A 21871-nucleotide genomic window follows, 5' to 3' on the forward strand; every position below is an offset into this window, starting at 1 on the left:
TTGCAGCACTTGGGATCTAGTTCCCTGACCAGGGATCAAACCTAGGCCCCTTGCATTGGGAGTGTGGAGTCTTAACCACTGGACCACCAGGGAAGTCCCAGAAACTTTTAAATTATTTTTTAAAAATTGTTATTTCCTCGCACCATTGTCTGCCAAGAAGATTTAAATGTTGTTGTTAAGTAATAGAGATGTTAGGATACAGACTTTTGGAAACTAAAGAAGTCCTAAAAGACATCCGTTCCATCTTGTGCCTGGGAAGCACTGGCTGGCCAAGGCAGGCACTTGGCCGGGGGAAGTGACTTGAGTTTACGAAGGAGGCAAGCTCTCCCAGGGGCTTGCTCCCCCACCCCCCGAAGAATTGTGGAGTACAACCAATTCGAACAAGCTGGTTTCTCCTTGTCATCTGCTGTATGGGTTTTAGAAATGTTCTGTTTATCGTTTTAAGCGCTCACTTGGGGCGCAGGATCCATGGTTGACCAGCAGGTGGCAGTAAATAATAAACAAAGAGCGTCGCTAATGGAAAGCCTGGCCCGAGGTCCTGGCACTGTGGCCCTGCAGGTCCTTGTAAGACACTCCTGATTCCTGGTTACAGCAGAGAGGGGGGCTTGCAGGCCTCAGCTGCCAGGAATCAGTGCCATCCGAAGGGTAACGGTCTCCCAGAAATGGTGGAGTTTAGCTTTCACTGAATTACAGTGATAGTAAGTCGGGGCGTCGGGGCCTGGAAGAGCCCAACCCATATCCTGGGTCAAGCCCCCAGCCATGTGGGGAAGAGACAGATGTGGGGGGGGGAATGGAAGCCCCATTTCTTTGGAGCATCAGTATGCATGAGATGGAAATGAAAAACAGAACCGAGAGCAACCCCTCTTTCTCCTCCGCAGCTGGGTTCCTTTCCAAGACTCTCCCACTGGGCCTGATCAGGAGGGGGCAGGGGCCGGGGCTGCGCTGGGATGTTGTGGGGGGGGGGGGAAGAAAGTGCTGAGTCTCCCACGACCCCCGGCAGATGCCAAGTGTCCCCTTTACTTGCTTTCAAATGGGGCCTTGAAGAGGGAAAGACGTTGCAGGGGCAGTTACAGGCTGCATGTGTGTGCATGTGTGTATGTGTGTGTGCGTGTATGTGTGTGTGCGTGTATGTGTGTGTGCATGCGTGTGCGTGTGTGTCCACATGTGTGTGTGCGTGTGTAGGGGAGGGGGTAAGTGCGTGCACTGTATTGTGTGTAGAAGGGTGTGGGGTGTAGAGCGTGTGTGTTGCACATGGGGGGATAGCGTGTGTAGGGTGCAGGTAGGCATGTAGCAGGTGTGTAACATGCGTGTCCTGTAGGGGTGTTATAGGTGAGTGCCTGGGTGTGTGTAGTGTGTCGGTGGGTTTCTGAGTGTGTAGGGTGTGTGGTGAGGTCCTCAGCTTTTTCTGATCTGCCCAGGGGTGGTGGGAAGGTTAAATGGCTTGTCCTGGGTGCGTCAATCAACCTTGGGGCTTTTTACCTCGAAGCACCGGCTGAGGGAGCTCTTTCCTTTTCTCCACTTTCCGTCCTAGCCGTTCAGGGCCAGCGCCAGCAACCTCGGTGCCCCTCGGGCCCCTCCCCCAGCAGCCGAGCCCCGGGTCAGGGATGCAGAGGCTTGGACCACAGGCGGCAGGACAGGGTCGGGGGAAGGGCTCCGAGAGAGTCCCTTCTGCCCTGGGCTCGGGTTTCCACTGGACAAATCATGAGCTGGCTCAGTTATTCTCTCGGGGCCCTCCTTAACGAATGCCACTGGCATTCTGAGCTGGACTTGACTGAGGATGTCAGACCTGCAGCCTGGGAAGAAGAGTCCTGTCCAGTCACCTCATGGTGGCCTGACTCAGGGGGGTACTTTCTTCTGTCTGAGCCGTAGGATTGATATGCAGGCGGGGGCTTGACCTGCATCCCAGGCCTTTGAACAGGAACGCCTCCCCTTCAAGACCAAGGGTGGGCCGGGTGGCCTGGGTGGGGTTGGTGGGGGACCTGGGAACCTCTCGCCTGTGACCGAGGCTCCCCGTCCACCCCTCGAGCACAGCCGGCCGGCAGGGAATACGTGGATTGAGATTTTAATAACCTCGAGGTCAGCGTGAGGACTGCCATCTTTTATGGAAGATTTTCAGAAAAAAAAAAACCCAAACACCTGAAACCATGTGATGTGGCCTTTATGAAATAATGGGATATTCATATCTTGCACTTTGCTAAATTTAGGGTTGACAGGACATTCCGGAGAGGTAGCCCTTGGCAGTAGCTTATACGCAGGGTAAGATGTTAACTGTCAAGCCCAGAAATCAAGCCTGAGGCACCTGACTCAGTGGAGAAAGACTTGAGACGGCACTGAAAATCTCTCCGAGAGGAGGATGAAGGGCGATGGACAGCATTATCAAGGGGACTTTCAACTTCCAGTGAACACAGCGGCCGAGATCTGCTCTGAAAAGGCTGCATTTTTGCTGAACTGGCTGGTCAGACCATGTGGGGTTGGAAAAGTGAGTGGATGGCCTACAGGGGGAAAAAAGGCGGCAGCCAAACAAAGGCACCGAGCGGAAAACCTGATACAGGAGTTGCAGGGGTAGGGCCGGGAAATGCAGTTAAGGCAGGGTCTTCCCGCCTCACCCTTCACCCCTGGGCCTGCACGCCGTGTCTGTGTCCGGGAGGGCCCCGGAGGCAGTATCCAGAGGGGTCTGTCATTTGTTTTTGCTGCCAGCAGTGTCTCCCAGCCTCCAATGGGGGAGCACAGCCCGTCCCTGCGAGGGGACCCCTGGTGTTGCCCAGAGCCGTCTGTGCTGGAGGGGGAGGGGACCAGCGAACCTCCGTGGCCCGGCAGCCTCTGTCTCCCAGGCCCCAGGAGCCCCAGTTACCAACGTTCAACCTTGATTGAGACACAGAGAGGGTAACGGCCTGGTGTGCGGGTCTGAGCAGCTTCCCCGGGATTGCCCAGGAAGGCAGATCCGTGCAGATGCCAGGCTCCTGGGCAGTGCTTCCAGGGTCCAGAGCGGACTGACAGCAGGGCTAGGGCTCCATCCAGCCCTCAGGTCCCCCAAAAGTGGAGCCGCTTCTGGGGTGCAAGGACAGACCTCCAGGGAGATTTCATCCTTTGTCCTTTTGCAGTGGTCTCTCACAGTGGTCATTTCAACCTCCTTTAGGCCTTTAAATTGTTTCCTTTAAACAAAAAACCCACTTTGTTAATGGAGGCCTTTAAATGTATGTAAAAAGCAGAGAGAATAGAATAAGGAACCTGAAGGGACCCATAACCAGTATAAGGAACCCACGTGAGCTCATGGTCACCCTCGGTGCATCTGGAATCCGCCAGGAAGACCCCCCCGCCTCCATCAGGAGTATTTTGAAACAAATCCCAGACGTCAACACGTCTTCTCTTGACTGCATATTTAATTCATGGGTGGGCTGTGGCGTGGATGAAGGGAACCCTGGGGGAAGGGCCGTTTCCCATTGCCACAGGACTTGACTCAGAGCTCGGGAGAACAGTCCAGGTCTGGGGGAATTGGTACTATGCATTCATTCATTCATTCATTCATTCAAAGTGTGTTTATTACGTGCCTGCCATGTGCGGGACACAATGCCAAATGCGCGGGTGTAGCAACGAGCCACCTTGACAGGGGTCCCTGCTTTCTCCAGCAGGGGGTGAGAGTGGGAATGTAGGCATTAAACAAATACTGCACCAATAATGATTGATTCACAATTGTGGTACGGCCCTCTGAGGAGAAGTGCTAATTTGAGAGCCTGAAGAGAGGGGCTTGTTTTGGTTTTGGCTCGAAGCTGGAGTCCGTATGATTATACATCTTCCCCAGTCCTCCGGAAATGTGACCTTGCTCTCCTCCGAAGTGCTCAGCACTGCCACGCCTCCCATGTCCTTAGGCCTTTCCAGCCAGGATGTGTTGACTTGTGTTTCTTGGTTTTTTTTTGCGGTACGCGGGCCTCTCACTGTTGTGGCCTCTCCCGTTGCGGAGCACAGGCTCCAGACGCGCAGGCTCAGCGGCCATGGCTCACGGGCCCAGCCGCTCCGCGGCACGTGGGATCTTCCCGGACCGGGGCACGAACCCGTGTCCCCTGCATCGGCAGGCGGTCTCTCAACCACTACGTCACCAGGGAAGCCCTGACTTGTGTCGTTGTCTCTCTCAACTCCAGGACCCTGAGCCCCCGAGGGACCGTCTGTCACTCGTGGGGCATCAGTGGGGCCCTTCTCTCTCCCCCGTACGTGTGTGGTGTGTGTATATGTGCATGTGTGTATATGTATGTCAATATACATTTAAATTAGACCGTATTATAGAAACCATTTACTTGCTTTTTTCCCATTTGATATTCTGTCTGAGGCCTCTTTCCGAGTCAACATAAATATAAATGATTTTTTAAAGTTTACCTAATCTCACATTGCATAGATGTGCATCCTTTATTTAAGCGGTCCTCTACTGACAGACATTTAAAATCGCTTCCGATTGTCACTATTATAAAAAGCACTGATATGGACATCTTTACGTGCACATCTTTGGTCGTATGTACTGTTGTATCTGAGGTGTAAATTCTTAGGAACGTGATTGCTGGGCCAAAAGGCATGTACATTTTAACTTTTGATGCCAGTTGGGAAGTTCCCTCTAGAAATCTTTGCCAACTTAATAGGGAAAAAAAACCCCACCCCAAACCAGAAAGTCTCTTTGTGTTTCTATCTGGTCAGATTTCTTGACCTTGAGTCAGATTTCTTCCAGGCTGAGAAACTGGCTTGGGTGTGTCACTTAAGGCACAATCTTTTGGGGACTTGGTTTCTCAACTTTGAAATGAGGGGGGTGGTCAAAGGGATGACCTACCAGGTCTTTCCCTCTCTGAATCGCCAAGGCTCCGAGCTGCAGGAGCAGCCCGCTGTTGCCCCTAGAAGCTCAGTGGCTCAGACATCCCTCCTGGAGTGCAGCTTGGCCCAATGCCATTCTCACCACCAAACAACTGAGGCCTTAATGGGCCTGGGGTATCACTGGTCAGCAAACTAGTTACCCAGTGACCCCCTCTCCCAAGGGCAAGCCCGTTTCTCCTAAAGCCAGATTCAAGCTCAGATGTTGGACTTCATGTTTGTAATTTAAGGGTCCCATTTTCTTGCCAGTGGCTTCATCGTAGCCATCTGATGGGAATCTGGGTAAACTTTTAGGAGGAATTAAAACTATACGCACACAGGGACTTCCTGGTGGCGCAGTGGTTAAGATTCTGCCTGCTAATGCAGGGAACACGGGTTCGAGCCCTCGTCCAGGAAGATCCCACATGCCACAAAGCACCTAAGCCGGTGCGCCACAACTACTGAGCCTGCGTGCGGCAACTACTGAAGCCCACGCACCTAGAGCCCGTGCTCTGCAACAAGAGAAGCCACCGCAATGAGAAGCCCACGCACCACAACGAAGAGTAGCCCCCGCTCGCCGCAACTAAAGAAAGCCCACGGGCAGCAACGAAGACCCATCCCTTCAAAAGAGCTCTGATCTGGCAGCTGCCACGAGTTGTCTCCAGGCCCCATAACAGCCAGCGAGGCAGGTGTCCCAGAGGAGGACTCTGAGGGTCAGGGAGGTCCCACGGCCGGACCCCTGGGCTCTCCGCTCACACTTGCTCGAAGAAAGGAACCCAGGGGAGCTAAGAGCTGACTTTTTCTGGGTTTTTTTCTAAGGAACTCTCATAGAAGGAGCAGTGTTTACAAATCTTCCTGCAGCCCCCAACTTAGAGCTCAGCCCACCCACCTTCCCCGTCTACTGATGGAGAGACTGGGACTGGGAGTGGGGTGCAGAGAGCTCTTTCTGCCACAGCCGGCCTCTCTCTAATGGGGTGTTGCTGGAAGCTTGTGGCGTCCCTCAGCTGCTCAGGGTGCCCAAGGACTTGAGGGCACTGTGCTTGTGGGGTCAGCAAAAGATGGTTTCTTTCCTTTTATTTATTATTATTATTATTATTATTATTATTATTATTATTTTTGGCTGCGCCGCGCGGCTTGCGAGATCTTAGTTCCCCAACCAGATATTGAACCTGGGCCACTGCAGTGAAAGCGCCGAGTCCTAACCACTGGACCACCAGGGAATTTTTTTTTTTTTTTTTTTTTGGTTTCCTTTTAGAAATTTAGAAAGCTGGAGCTGTTCACAGCTAGTTTGCACTCAGGGGTCCTCAGCCCAAGCTCTTTGCAGACTTTACAGGCGGTAAAGTATTCTTCACTAGCCACATCCATAGGACCTGGGGATGCCAGCTGGGGACTCCACTGTGATCCCACAAAATAAGCAGTCCTTGTGCAAACATGGCAAAGCGCATGTGCCAGGACGTACTAGCTCCGGATCCTGAGATCAACCCCCATGTGTTCATTCAATAAATATGCACCAAGGGCCAGCGCGTGGTCATTCCCGAGATGGCCCGGGGGTGGCCAGATCCCCTTCCTTCCTGAAGACCCGGCGGGGCCTCCCTACCCCCACTTCCCAGAGATCACTCTGCTCCAGCCACACTGGCCCTTTCTCCATCCCTTCCACGCGCCAAGGTCATTCCAGCCTCAGGGCCTTTGCCAGTGCCACCCCGAACATCCTCCCCAGATCTTCACGAGGCTGGACTCACCGTCCAGATCTTGGCCGGTTGTGACCTCAGAGACCATCCTGGACCCAGTCAAACCAGCAGCATCCCATCATTTGATTTGCTTTCTTCATAGTATTTATGACTCTCTGAAACGGGTATTTATCTACGTATTGTCTGTCTCGCTGGCTAGAACGTAAAATTCAGGAGGGCAGGGCCCTTGGCTTCTTGTTTGCTGTATGTGTGGCAATGTCAATCCCTTGTCCCTGGACACAGCACAGATGCCCCATAACGCTCCATTGGATAGATCCCTGGGATAGGCTTGCTTTTGTATTAGTTACTATTTCACTGAGAATATCTGTACATATTTAGGGGTAGACCTGGATTGGAAAGCTCTATGGCAGATTCTTAATACACATTATCTTTAATCTGTATTTCTCTGGACAGGAAACATGAGGTTTCTGGATCAGAGAAAAGACCCATTATTTTTTCACACAGTAGCCTTAGTGCTGGCTCCCCGCACCCTGACTCCTCACAGGGGCCGCTGGTGGGAGCCGGCGCGCCCTGCGTGCGCGGGGAGTGGGGCACGGGGTGGATGAGCCGAAGCTGTGACAGCTGCCCCTCTGCCCTCCCCGCCGCTGCCCTGCATATAAACAGCCGCTGGGGAGTGGAGGCAGGGAGATCAGTAGGTTTGCGACTCCAGGAATATGAACAGAGGACTCAGGACAGAGGTCCCTAAGTCTCTCCATCTTTTTTTTTTTTTTTTTTTTTTGCGGTATGTGGGCCTCTCACTGTTGTGGCCTCTCCCGTTGCGGAGCACAGGCTCTGGACGCGCAGGCTCAGCGGCCATGACTCACGGGCCCAGCCGCTCCGCGGCATGTGGGATCTTCCCGGACTGGGGCACGAGCCCGCGTCCCCTGCACCGGCAGGCGGACTCTCAACCACTGCGCCACCAGGGAAGCCCTACATCTCTCCATCTTTAACTGCCCAGGCTTGTTTGAAGTCAACCATCCTTTACCCCAGGAGCCAACCCAGCACACCGTGACCTTGACCTTGGGGCAAACATGAGCATATTCATGAAACATTGTTTCCTGACATACATCTCCCAAACTGAAAAGCACCAGCCCCCATCTCTGAGTGCCATCCCCCACATGCCTGGAGCTGTGCGTCGTGTTGATCCTGTGGTGAGAGGTCCCGGCATCCTCTTTCGGCGGTTGAGGAAACTGAGACTGGGAGAGCCTGCCTGACCGAGTGGAGGTCGGTTGGCACCTAAGGGCAGGGCTGAGATCAGCCCCCGCATTCGTGTGTGCCTCCAGCCCAGCTCCTTCCCCTCCCCTCTTCTTCTGAGCTCCCCAAAGCCTGGTCGAGTTGGTTTTAACATCTTTGTTTAGTTGCAGTGAAGCTTTGAAAAAGGAGGGCTCCTTCTATTTATTCCATCCCTCCTATCTGCCAGGCACTGTGTTAATCATGGAAAGCGAGGTGGGCATGGTCCTTTGTCCTCCTGAGAGGCAGCATTACACAAAGAATGAGTCAGAGAGTTACTAACAGGGGTGGCAAGTGAAGGTGAAGAAGCACAGGTGCTAACCCAGTGACGGGCCGTCCAGGGAGCGGACACTCCTCTGGGGCCTGGCCCCGGGCAAGGCGCGAGGGAAGGATGCTCTGGGTGGAGGGACCGGCACATTCAGGGGAGGCGAAGAGCTGGGGGAGATTCACAGGGAGGGGAGGCAGGACTTGGGTCCTGCAGGGCCCTGGTGACCATGGGGAAGGCTACTGCTCTTATCCTCAGAGCACTGGGGAGCCATGGCAGGTTTAAGCAGGGAAGGGGTGGGATTAGCTGTATCAACTTCTCACTGATCTGTTTTAGCCAGATCTTCTCATTAGAGCAAAATCCCTTTCCTGCCCTTTCCTAGGGACTGGGGAAGAAAGGCTGAAAGATGTGAGAAAGAACAAAATCAGGGAAATGCAAATGACTTAGATGAGGTTTATGGTTCTTTGGCAACAGGGCAGTCACCCGGCATGTCACAGCCGTGGAGGAAAGCAGTAATTTTTCTGAATCTCTCACCGCCATGTTCACCTGGCTGTCAGCCTGGGGGCCTTTGGGGAAGTTTCAGTCATGTGCGTTAGGGCCACTTGGCCGACTCACGGAGGGAACCGGGCATCTCCAGAAAAGATGCTGAGCCGCCCTGTCACTGCAGCTCCAGGAAACCCGCTCGTTGGGGGGGCCCACATTCATAGCAAACAATGGTAATATTTACCAAGTATCTCTGGAAAAATGAATGCAAAGTGCAGGAAATGCAGTGCAAATTGCTAGAACGCAGTACATTAGCAACATAGGCCTTTTAATGAATCTAAGAAGAGAGGTATAAATTTCAGGAGAATGTCAATTTCAGTAATGTAAACAAGAGGCTTCTCAACATCTTCTCCGTGAGACTTGATTTCAGTCTCTGGTTATAACTAAAGCTGTGATTCTTGAGAGAGACTTGATTCTGAACATCAAGGAGGTGAGAACTGGGGGAAGGGAGTTTCTTGTGTATCCTGAATTAGCAGAGAGCCTCAGGGGCACCATTGCCATCCCATTGGAGGAAAACTAAACCTTCCACTGGGGATTGGTATGCTTCCGTGAAAAGTCTTTTTGCTGCAAAAACTGGATGCTTGCCGTTGCAGGGGGATCGGGGAGGGATGCCCACATATCACTGGAGGGCTGGGAGCTACCCTGGCTGCTGATGGGCATATATCCTGTCAAAGTCAGGGAAAGCTCAAGCTCAAGCTCAAGGTCACCCAATGCTTTTCCCTTCTTGGGTGGCCATGTTCCTCCCATTGCTAGGACCTCGGAGGGTCCTGGGAAACGGGCACCCACAGCCCTGTCCACCTAAAACGGCTTCTTCACCTCTTCACATCAGGGTCAAATAAAGTTAGGAAGGCCGTGAGCCATGGTCGCAGAGGCTCCGTCACCTTCCTGTTGGGTCAGGAGAGGCGGCCAGGGCGGCACAGTGACCAGCTGTCTTCCTTTCTCTGCAGTCCCCAACTACATCATCATGAAGGTGCTGAGGCAGCGCCTGGACCGGCAGGACTGCGTTGAGAGAGGGTGGGTGCTGCACGGCTTCCCGCGAGACAGGAACCAGGCACGCTTGATGGACAGCATGGGCTACAAGCCCAACAGGTGAGCCGTCCGCTTCCGACGGGGCCTCGGCCCTGGCCACGCTGCCTCCCAGGAAGGTCCCCACCACCAGGCACTGTCTGTCCGGAGCCGGCTGACTGCTGGCAGTTTGCTGGAGCCTTACCACGCTCTGGAAGGGGAGTGTCTCTTAGTCATTCCCATTCCCACCCACTCGTCCCATTTACCCTGGGAAGTAGGAGTCAAGCTTGGGTTCAGATCCTGGCTCTGCCGCTCGCCTTGCCGGACCTCAGCGTCTCATCTGTGGATGATAATACGCATCAGCCAGTCTTGCTTTCCTTACAGGATTGTGGGTGCAAAGCAATCCATGTTTTCTTCTACTGTTTTCACAACTTGCTTTTTTACATTTGGTTCTTTGATGCGTCTGATAGTTATTTTGATGTGGGTATGCAGTACAAATCTCTTTTCTTTTCCCCTCAAATGTTGAATATTGTTGAATACTCTGTCCTTCTTCCACTAACTTGAACTTGAGGGCACCCCGCCACAGGAGATATTGTGGAAATACACAAAGACCTCCTACATGAAAAAAGCAAAGGCTGTTTAGTCAGAGCTTGCTATATATATAGCAAGGGAGTTGGCCCAATCTGAAAGGCAGGCAGAGGGGAGGGAGAGCCTTCTAGTGGGAAAGGTGAGGCTTCAGGGCTTCCCTGAGGGAGGCTGTGGGCCTGGGGAAGCTGGGGGCGGCCAGCTGGAAGCAGGGTGTCCTATGTGCTTGGTTAGGGGAACATATTCAGCTTTCTCTAATTTGGTTCTAAATTGGAAATGGTGGCAAAATTAGGGAAGCTGTTAGTTACTGATCAAGTCCTGGCTGTTTGGGGCTGATTGCTGCAGAGATGGTGATTGGGTCGTGGGCTGGTGGCTGCAGGGGATAGGTATTTATTATATACGCTGTCTGCTCGTAAATACAGTCTCTCAGTACGCTTGGTTATACTTCTAAACTTTTTATTGTTTCCCACAAGTCGATTTCTGCACACTGTTTAACTACTTTAGTTTTATCATGTATTTCAAGTCAGTGCAGGACAAAGCCCTTTCATTACTCTTCTTTATTGTCTATTTTATATGTTTGTTATTCCAAATGAGCACTATGATAATTTGATCGTGAACTGCCATTGACTTTTTAAAAATATTTTATTTATTTATTTTAGCTGCGCCCGGTCTTAGTTGCAGCATATGGGATCTTTGTTTCGGCATGCAAACTCTTAGTTGCGGCATGCACACGGGATCTAGCTCCCCGGGCAGGGATCGCACCTGGGCCCCCTGCATTGGGAGCAAGAAGTCTTACCCACTGGACCACCAGGGAAGTCCCTGCCATTGACATTTTAACTAGAATTGCATTAGGTTTATCAGTTGGTCTGTTGGTCTGTTTCAGTCTGTGGCCCTGTCCTCTCTTTGCCCCTTTGTGAAACCACCGACACTTTACTGGGCCCATGCTTTTCATTTTAAGTGCATTTCTAGGTATTATATTACCTGTTGTTCTTCTTGTTGGTGTTGTGATAAGAGGGTATTTTCACCCATTTTATTTTCTAACTGGATTTCTCAGGAGTATAAGAAAGATACTGATTTTTCTTATTTGCTTTATACTCCAACTTCCTTACTAGAACTTTCTTACTGCTTCTGATAGTTTTTCAGTTGATTCCCTTGGGCTTTTCAGGGTGATGATCATTTCATCTACAAATATATATCCTTTTGCCTCTTCCTTTCCAATATTTATATTTTTCATTTTACTCTTTGGTCTAATTACATTGGGCAATACTTCCAGAACTGAGTCATGATGGACATGCGGTTTTTTTTTTCCTGACCTGAAGGACTGTCCTGCATTCTACCACTAAGGCACTACTGTCATTTGAGGTATATACAGTTTTTTATCAAGTTAAAGAAGTATAGCTCTTAGAATTTAAAATATCTGGAGTTGATGCTGAATATTATTCAAAGGCCTTTTTAGCATTTTCTAAGACAAATGTGTTTTTTTTTTCCCTTTTTGATGTATGGATATAATGAATTATGTTAGCAGGTTTTCTAATAATAAGTCAGCCTTTCATTCCTAGAATGACTGTCACTTGGTCTTGGTGTGTTTTTCTTTCGATATATTGCTTGTGGCAGGTGCAGTTTTGATTCCCCATCAAAACTAAGCAGTCCCCCTCCCTGCCATGTCAGGCCAGTGAATGTTATATTACATGGCAAAAGGAACTTTGCAGGTGTAATTAAGGTAACTGATCAGTTGGCTTTAAAGTAGGGAGGTCATCCTGGGCGACCTTGATCTTAGTGCAGTTAGGCCTGTACCAGACTTCTGACCTACAGAACTGTAGTATAATAAGTTTGAACTTTTTAAATCAACTAAATTTGTGGTAATTTGTTATAGTAGCAATGGGAAACTAATATACTGTTGGATGGTATTGGCTACATTTTTATTTAGATTTTTTGCATTAATATGCATATGTAATATGGGTCTGAATTTTTCCTTTTTTTTTTTTTTTTTTTGTCCTTTGTCAGGCTTATAGTATCAAGGATGTGATCATTTCATAGGATTTCATTCTTCCTCTGTATCTGGAATAGTTTTTAAAACTTCAACATTAACTCTTCCTTGGAGCTGGCCCTTTGGGGGAGAGGTAGCTTATTAATGATTTGATTTTGTGTTTCCTGTAGTTTTTGCTTTATATGTTTTGGTGCCATGTTATTTAGTTCATAAAGGTTTTTGTCAGCTGTGTGTTCATTGTGCAGTGGCATCTTGATGAAAGCGACCGTCTGTGACAGGACCGTTACTTGTCTCCTCCAACATGAATCTTCCCTTTCCTCCTCAGTAACAAAACATCAGTTTTCATTAGAGCACGTTGGTGTCTGAAATGAAAGAGCCCATTTTCCAGCCTCCTTTACAGCTCTGTAGAACCACAGGACTAAGTTCTGGCCAATGAGATATAAGCACAAAGTTGTGAGTGTAATTTCCAGAAAACCTGCTTTCGGAGAGCTAACTCAGCTGGAAGGTCTTTTATGTCCTTTTTGTCGGTTTTGCCTTTCTCTTCTCATTTTGTTTTTCCTGATGTTAATAATCACCTTGTCTCTTTGCTTGCCTAGTTTTCTTTGTATCTATTTGCTACTTATTTCTGCAGCTTATAATAGCTCCTCAGAACAATAGTCCACAAAGTCCATCATATTATGTAAACTGTGAGTCCCAGGTTTTTCTTATTTACTCCTGTTCCTTTCTTGTTTGGATTGCTTTTTCTGTAGGCTTACTGCAGGGCTGTTCCAGGACTTTTCTGCACTGTGATTAGAGGGATTCCCTTGGCCTGTCTTCTGAGTTGGAGTCCCTGTTTCCTGAATCACACATCTTCCTCTTTCTCACATGCTCTCTTGTTTTAGTGTAGCATACCTTCCAGTTGCTTCTCAAGTTAAAAAGATGGTTTGACGACAGTAGGCTGTTACACCCTCATCACATGTGCTCCAGACTGAAGAAGTTCACACTGAAATTTCATTTATTTCTTTGGTCTGGGTCTCATTTACTCCATCGGGCCAAAAATTAATGTGAAAACCTATGTCCTTCAGTTCTGGGAAATTCTCTTGAATTATTTTGTTGATTTTTCTCTCTCTTTTTTTTTTCCTGTTCTCCCTGGAACCCGCTATTTGGGTGTTAGATCTCCTGGACTGGCCTTGTAAATTAAAAAAAAAAAAACTTTTCTCTCTTATGTCCTATATCTTTTGTTGTTTTTGTGTTTGTGTATGTGTGTGGTTTGCCTTTGTTTTGTTTTGCTCTACTTTCTAGGAGGTTTCCTCAACTTTCTCTTTCAACCCTTTTACTGAATTTCTAACTTCTGCTGCAGATTTTACTTTTATAACATTCAAGAGGTCTTTTTTCTGTCATCTGAATATTACTTTTATAGTTTATTGATCTTATTTCATGGATTTTTTAAAATCTCTTGAAGATGTTAATGGAAGCTTGTTTTTGCAGGAGGGTAATGAGGAGAGGTTTTTTTCCCCTCCTGCATAGTCTGTTCCTACTAAATTTTGTTTGTCTTGGTCTCATTCTTTCTCAGTAGAAAGATGTTGCATTACCCTTGGTTGTTTGCTCACTAAAAAACTATTTGGGAGCTCTGAGGGCATAGATGGAGCTCATAGAATTTGTCTTCAGTGTAGGATGAACTATTTGGGCCTTTTGTGCACCTCCCACCAACTCAACATCTTTAAGTCTTCTCCTCTGGAAATGTCGGATTCCTCAGAGAGGACTCACCCAATCTCCTGCTGGAGGGTGAAGGTCTGGGGTCCAAGGGAGAAGCAGGACAGTGGGGACTGGGGGAAGGTGGGCAGAGGTCTCACACACTGCACACCATAGGCATATATATTTTTAACCTAAACTTCCCCTAATTTTGGTACAGACTCAGACTCTCAACTGTGCTCAGCATTCTTCAAGTCCAAGGAGCCTGTATTATATCCTCTCTAGAGAATAAACCTCCCATTTCTACCGAAGTGGAGGAGGAGGATTCACTCCGCTGGGTGGAGTGAGGAGGCGATCTGGGGCTTAATTTCTTAAGCAAGTTTAACCAATCGTCCTTATTTTAGCCATCCAGTTTCCGAGTGGACTGTTACCGCTGCTGCTCGCTGCTCAAAAGCCGATAAAGAGGCAAATTTGGTGGAAAGGAAAGTTTGCTTTATTTCCAATGCTGGCAACCCGGGGGGGGGGGACTCCTGTCCAAAGGCTGACTCCCCTCTACTGACAGTCAGGGGACAAGAGCTTTTATAGATGGAGGGGGGGGCGCTACATGTAGAAACAGCACAGTCAGCTCTGACACTCACCTTGAAACTGGTCCTGCGGTGGTCTGACCAGCATCATCTTGATTGCTTTAGGTACAGTTAGTCTTCAGTTCCAGGGTTGGTTTGTTCCCATTTCCTTGAGGCCAGTTCTCAGAATTGGGGCAGCTTATGTCATGGCTACAGCCTGGTCATCATGTAGTTAACTTCTTCCACCTGGGGGGTTTCAGTATCTACAAGACAGTTCACAGGATACGGCTCAGAATATTATCCATAGCCCTTGAGGAGGAACTAAATGTCCTTAACTTTGCTTAATGACTAAACTATGATTATTTATTTGACTGTTTTCTTTGCCTCTGCATTTTCTCACTTCTCTGATTAAACTTATTCGTTGGCTAAAGTTTCTCCACAGACAAAAGGCAGGTGGAGGACATGGGAGGAAAGGACCATAGGGCCCTGCTCCGTTTCAGTACCTCTGCCTGCCTGAGCCTTTTGAGGATTTGCTGCTGAGGACTGGTTTGTTCTCAGCTTTTCCTGCTGCTGACTCGGGATTTGGCTTGCTGACGTCTCTGCTGCTTGTTGTCAGAGGTCCAGCTGCCTTCCAGCCTCAAAAACACGTGTTTAGTTGCCTTCCCTTCCACTGTTCTCCCTGTCGTTGCTGTAGGTTTTCAGAATCCCTTTCCTGTCAATCTTCTGTCGGGTTTGGGGAGGAAACAGAATGTGATGCGTGTTTCAACGCGCCATTTTTACCCGGAACTCAACCCTCCATTGCTCTGTTGCATTTGCATGTCTCTTACCTTTAATTACTTTGCTTCCTTTATTTTAAGTTGTCACGTAGGGCAGAATGAAATTGGGTTTAACATTTATTCAACCTGCTTGTCTTTTCCTTTGAACAGTCGAATTTATCCCACTTCTTTTTTATTTTCATCACTTTATTTTATGCTTCATCATGGTTTCCTTTGTTTTCCATCTTTTTTTAATGGTCTGTGTTTTCTTTTTTTTTATTTTATAAATGTATTTATTTATTTTTGTTTTTGGCTGCGTTGGGTCTTCGTTGCTGAGCGCAGGCTTTCTCTAGTTGTGGTGAGCGGGGGCTACTCTTCGTTGTGGTGCGCGGGCTTCTCATTGCGGTGGCTTCTCTTGCTGCAGAGCACGGGCTCCAGGCATGCGGGCTTCAGTCGTTGTGGCTCGCGGGCTCAGTCGTTGTGGCGCATGGGCTTAGTCACTCCGCGGCATGTGGGATCTTCTCGGACCAGGGCTTGAACCCATGTCCCATGCATTGGCAGGCGGATTCTTAACCACCGCGCCACCAGGGAAGCCCCTTCTTTTTGTTTTATTATTGCTATTGTTGGCTTCTCTCCTCTCCCCCCAAGTTGGTTTCGAAGATAATCTGTTTCTAGTTCTACTACTCTTGTCAAGATGGTTTGATTAAACTTGTATTTCTCAATTTGTCAGTTCTGAAATGAAACAGAATATTTTGACTCTGTCAATGAAAGATGAAAGAAAGAATGCTCCCATAGGTACCACCTCCTCATTCCCCTCCCCGATCCACTCTCCATTTCTGGCAGGCTGGGGCTGGGGGTGGGGAGGGACAGACACGTTCTGAAATTTTTTGGCCTCAGTCTATTATACACAGATTATTATTTTTAAGATCACTAAGCTTTTCTTTCTAGAAATATAACAATTGCATTCTGTTTTTAGCTGTATTACTGTACTTGTGAAGTTTTCATTCTCTCTTCAACTGGATTCAGATTTCAACACCAGCTGTTTACATGATTCAGCCTCTCCATTTATCAGTTTTGATTCATTGTTCATTTGAATGGATTATGTCTTTGAGTCATTTTTAGCAAGGGTACAGACATGCTAAACTTCCTAAATTCTTGCACATTTGAGAATGTCTTTCTGTTAGCTTTATCTGTAAACAGCATCTAGCAAGGTAAAAAATTCTCCCATCACATTTCTTACCCCTCAGCATCCTGTACCATTTCTATACTGTGCTCTGACACCTGTAGGGTTGCAGTAATGTCTGAGGCCAGTGAGATTTTTTTCCATTATAGGTAATGTACTTCTTATGTCTGGATGCCCTCTCTCTCAGTTCATCTACATTCACTAGGCCATGCCTCAGTCTTGGTTCTCTTTATTACTTTTCTCTGGAATATTATGAATCCTTTCCATTTCCATTATTTCAGGAGAATTTGCTTCTAGTACATATATTAATATTTTTCTGGTTCATTCACTTGGTGTTCTTATTCAGGAAGACCAATTACGTGCATGCTGGATATTTATTATCTGTTTCCATAATTACAATTTCTTTCTAGTAGCTTTTATCTTTTCCTTTTCTTTTCTGTATTATTTTTCACATCTGTCCTTCATGATAGCTTTATTTTTTATCATATTTATTTCTTGTTGCTTCTAATTTATTTTTCATTTCTATAATGCTTTTACGTTTCCCTTAGTTTTTTCCCTTAACGTTGTCAGTTTTCTTTCATCTCCTTTTAAATTTTATCTCATCCTCTTTTCTTTGATTTCTTGTATTACAGTGTCTGTTCTCTCTAAATTATTTTGAGCACATTGATAAGGTTTTATCTAAAATGTTCTGCTGTTTCCTAGAGTACTTCTTCTTCCAAAGGGTATTCATTGTCTATGTCTCTCTCTCTCTCTCTCTCTTTTAACTTTTAGGACCCTTATTTGGCAATGTCTATACCTGAGTCCTAAGGTGGGTATATTTTGCAAATCATTTGTCTTTGAATAGCTCTGTGGTTTCTCTAAGAATAGCATGAGTTGGTTTTAGAAAATAGACAGAAAATTAGTTTTCTCTGTTGTGATAAATTACCACAAACTGAGTGGCTTAAACAGTACACATTTATTGTCTTACAATTCCGTAAGGCTAACATCAATATGTCAGACGTGCTGCGTTCCTTTCTGGAGGCTCTAGGAAGAGTACATTTCCTCACCTTTTCAGCTTCTAGAGATTGCCCCCAGTCCTTGGATCATTGCCCCCTTCCTCTGTGTTCAAAGACAGCAATGTTGCAACACTTGGTCTTCTTCTGTGGCCACATCTCCCTCTGACCAGAGCTGGGAGCAGTTCTCAGATTTTAAGGACTCGTGTGATTGGATTGGGTCCACCCAGATGATCTTACCTATCAACGTCCTTAATGTAATCTCATGTGCAGATCCCGTTTTCCATGTAAAGTAACATATTCACAGATTCTGGGGGTTAGGAGGTGGACCTCTTGGTGGGGGGCATTCTTCTGTTCCTCACGGTTGGATTCTCCTCAATTCTCTCTTAATTATATCCTTGGAGTTGGGTCTGGAGAGCTTCCTCCTAGAAGACTGAAAGGTCTGTTTAGTTCTAGGGCAGCAGGGACCCAGCAGGCAGCCTGAGCATCCTGTCTTTCCACCTATGTTGACCGGGAATTTCCAGGGGACCACAGTGCTATGAGGCGAAGTTTCCACCCTCCAGTTTGCTGAGGATGGAACAGACTTTGGTGTCAATAATTAGCTTCTGAGTAAACTCATCTACCTGAAGATGAAAGGCATCAGGGAAAATGTAAAAACAGTCACTTAAAAGAAGGCTGGGGGCGGGTCATTGACAAGACATAGGGAGAGAATCTAGTGCTCATTTTTCTGAACCCCGAGGGGAAGAACGCCTGTTTTATTTACCGACCCTGTGCACCATGCCAGGACTGCATGACCAACAGGGGGAGGGCACGGTGTTTATTAAAAGCATCGCGGGGAAGATTATTCAAGAACCTCTTTGATTTAGGGCAGGCTTGCAAGGAAATACTTCTCCATTCACCACGAAGTAAAAAGCAGTTTCTAAAGACTTAGTAAATAATGCCAGTTTAATTTATTTGACCCTAAGGCAGAGGACAAGCAGAGAAATAAAAAAGATATTTGTTTACAACGTAGATTTAATCATATGCCACTGTTTAATCATCCTTCTGTATTTTTCTCCCATCACTGAGGGTGTATTTTCCCTCCTCTTTCTCATCTCTGACTAATCCGTTTCCTCCACCTTAGCTTGACATTAAGCATTTTTTATGATTAATTCAGAAAGTAATTTTAGCCATGAACCTCCAAGTCCAGATATAGGCTAAGGAAGAGAGAAACATTCTAAAATGAACCCACCCAGCTCTGGGATGAGTATCAGGGCTGTAATTCTGGTTCGGTTGTGATGCCAATTATAAAGCACTCTAGCTGTGGTACTGCTGTTTTTGACACCAGGAGGAAATCTTGACAGAATTATAGCCTAGAAATCAATCTGGGAATACGATACAGAAATCTATAATTCAGATATGAAAACAGTCTACAAAGGCTCTTTTTGTTTTTAGGAGGATTCAATGAAATTAGATTAAAATAAATTTACATATCTATCAATTGTACTATTAAAATATATTCATACTAGTAAATAGAGTTATTGGGGAAGGGTAAACTACTCTGTGTATTGGACACAGAAATAGACCCCTCTGGCTTATCAGGGAACAAAGTTATTGTCTCCTTGTCAAATATGAGTCTCTTCTTAGAGCTAATAAATGGATAGTGTTCAAATGCCATGTTTTGTTTCACTTCTATCTCATAAACCTATGGCACATAATACTAAATTATATTCTGCAGAGCAATATCAAACTCCTGGTTCCAACATCCCACAGTGAGGGAAACAAACCAAGTAATTGATGTGTCACAAAGAAGGAGAAAAAGTTATTTGAGAACAAATAAAATGGGCTATAAAGTTTGTTACAATGTAATAATAATAGTAAAAAGAAAAAAATAGAAGAAGAAAGAAGAAAGAAACAAAAGAGAGAAGTATCCAAGGCTCCATCCAGAAATCTGCCCTCCGCTTGGCTGTAAAATAATTCATTTCATGCTGCAAGTTTGTAGCATGGTATTTCCTTTTAAAATTAATGTTTACTATGGAGAGGGAGTATAGGATTCTGATTGATGTTGGGAAGTTTGCAGTGTATCAGACAGACTGGTTTTTTTTTTTTTTTTCCTTTGCCTCCTCCCTCACCTTGATGCTGTGAGGAGGGGGTGGGGCAGGCTATGCCTTGAACCTCTTCCCCCGACCCGGGCTGTACCGCTGCAGGCCCAGCAGGCAAGGTCCGGGTCACGTCCAACTGCAAGGTCCCAGGTCAGAGCTGCTGCTGCGTCTCTCAGAAATCCCTGCAAAGAGGGTAAAAGAGGGGACCCTCGCTGAGTCAGTGGCAATAGAATTCAGCAGAATGGTAGCAGAGATTTTACTATTGCTGTTTTCTTTAGTATTTCTCTCTTTCTGTACTCCATTGGACTAAATTTGGGGACTATGAAGAAATCACCCAAGGAAGGTATTTTCGATTAGCTTGTTGTGTCCCAGGTTGTTTTGTGCAAACTGGCAACTGCTGTATAGGTTCCTTTTCGAGTGTGGTGGGTTTCAATTTTTTATTTATTATTCTTTCTTTCTTTTTCTTTTTTTTTTTTTTGTGGTACGTGGGCCTCTCACTGTTGTAGCCTCTCCCGTTGCGGAGCACAGGCTCCGGACACGCACGCTCAGCGGCCATGGCTCATGGGCCCAGCCGCTCCGCGGCATGTGGGATCCTCCCGGACCGGGGCACGAACCCGTGTCCCCTGCATCGGCAGGCGGACTCTCAACCACTGCGCCACCAGGGAAGCCCCTATGTATTATTATTTCTTAAACTAGACAGTTGTGTGTCCCACATAACTGTGGGAGCCCAGAGGGGTTCGGTTGTCCCCGGGAAAGCAGTGACAGGTCTCCTCTCATTGCACTTGGATCCCAGTTGGTGCTGGGTGTCTTGTTGGCTTTTGCTAAAAGCATAGCCCTTTCCCACAGGGAACCGGAGAGCAGAGCTGCCCAAGGGACCCAGGCTGGCTGCCATGAACTCCCAGCCTGGAGGAGCTGGGACTCCCACACCCAAGCGGAGCCTGCGCGGTGCAAGCCTGGCCCCTCAGACACGTGGGTCTGAAAGCTTTCGTATTTCCTGGGCCAGACCCTCGACACAAGCCTCCGCTTAGTGGTCGGAGGCGGTCCAGAGTGTTCAGACCAGGCTGCTGCTGCCGGGTCCCGCTCTCCTCCTCTCCCCTCTGCATCTTCGCATCCAGTTTCTGACTGTGCTCTGCAGCGGTCCTGCCTTGTTCGTCCCTGAGGACACTTCTCCCCCTCCCGGTCCTGCCCCCTCACCTTGGACCCTCATCATCACCCTGAAAGCAAGAATGATGATAGTGATATCTGGTGTCTACTGAGTGCCAGTTGTGTGCCTGCTTTGCATCTCCTTTCATCCATTCAATAGCCCCATAAAGTAGGTTGGTTCAGTAAAAGGCATGTGGGCTCAGAGGAGCCGTGTCCCTCGCCCCAGGCCACGTGGAGGAGACCAACCGGGACCCCAGCTCTTTGCTCTGAACGGCTCCATCGTGTCCTTTCTGCAATGCGATGAGCGTCTATCCCTGCCCCCTGGCTTGCTGGCTTGAAAAAAAAACTACAATTAACCTCAGTTTTCCTGTCTGTCAAATGGAGCAATAACCTCTACCCTTTTAACCTGACAGCACCAGTGCTCTGGAGCGTGAGTGGAATATGTGTGCGTGTGATTTATAATTGGCAAGTGCCGTGGATGCAGGGGGCTCTATGAGCTGGCTCTGAATATCCCTCCCACAGCTCTTTCTGGGAGGACAGACTCTCATTCAAAGTGTAGGATATAGTTTTCTCTCCTGTCCTCACAAAATAAATTACACACTCCATGCCCTAAATAGGTGAGCTACTGATTTGCCTACACTTTAAGAAGCATGGAAACATTTATTATGATCGTTATCCATGTGCTTTTGAATTCCTATTACACAAAAAGAGGCTAAAATGGGGCTTCCCTGGTGGCGCAGTGGTTGAGAGTCCGCCTGTCGATGCAGGGGACATGGGTTCATGCCCCGGTCCGGAAAAATCCCACATGCCGCGGAGTGGCTGGGCCCATGAGCCATGGCCACTGAGCCTGTGCGTCCAGAAGAAGAGGCTAAAATGGCAAATACTGTTATACTCTGAAGGACGACCGTCAGAGGGTAATTGCTGTATCTACTCACTGTGGACTGGTACAAATAACTCATTTCTACTCAAAATATTTTCCCTCTAGTCACAATCTGCTTGCTTTTCTTACCTACAGAAGACATTTTAAAGACTCCCATTGGTTGGAATTGGGGAAGGTAGCTCCTTATTCACCAGACGGCATGTGGGATGAGAGAGTGGCCCTGAAATAGACAAAGACAAAAATCACCCTTTTGTCTGGAAGGGGCCCGTGGATCCAGGCAAACTGGAAAATTGTGATCAGAGCATTTAACAATGTTGATAAATTATTCTGCTGAATGCTGGTCTGATTTCTTGGGTTCAGCTATGTTAAATTTAAACAATGGAAAATCATGGTATGTTATGAAAGTAAAAACTGAACTGGCATATAGGTAATAT

General features: G+C 47.5%; 1 protein-coding gene across 4 annotated transcripts in view; it reads left to right on the forward strand.

Moving 5' to 3' along the window:
• Positions 1–21871, forward strand: part of AK8 (adenylate kinase 8) — a 130554-nt gene that overhangs the window by 69201 nt on the left and 39482 nt on the right. For all 4 annotated transcript variants that reach the window (XM_082621062.1, XM_082621063.1, XM_082621065.1 and 1 more), the window contains one exon: positions 9540–9681. In XM_082621062.1, coding sequence (XP_082477188.1) covers positions 9540–9681 — 142 coding nt within the window. The remainder of the gene's footprint in view (positions 1–9539; positions 9682–21871) is intronic.

Source organism: Mesoplodon mirus (genome assembly GCF_964341445.2).
Source record: "Mesoplodon mirus genome assembly, chromosome: 1".
In the NCBI taxonomy this organism is placed as follows: domain Eukaryota; kingdom Metazoa; phylum Chordata; class Mammalia; order Artiodactyla; family Ziphiidae; genus Mesoplodon; species Mesoplodon mirus.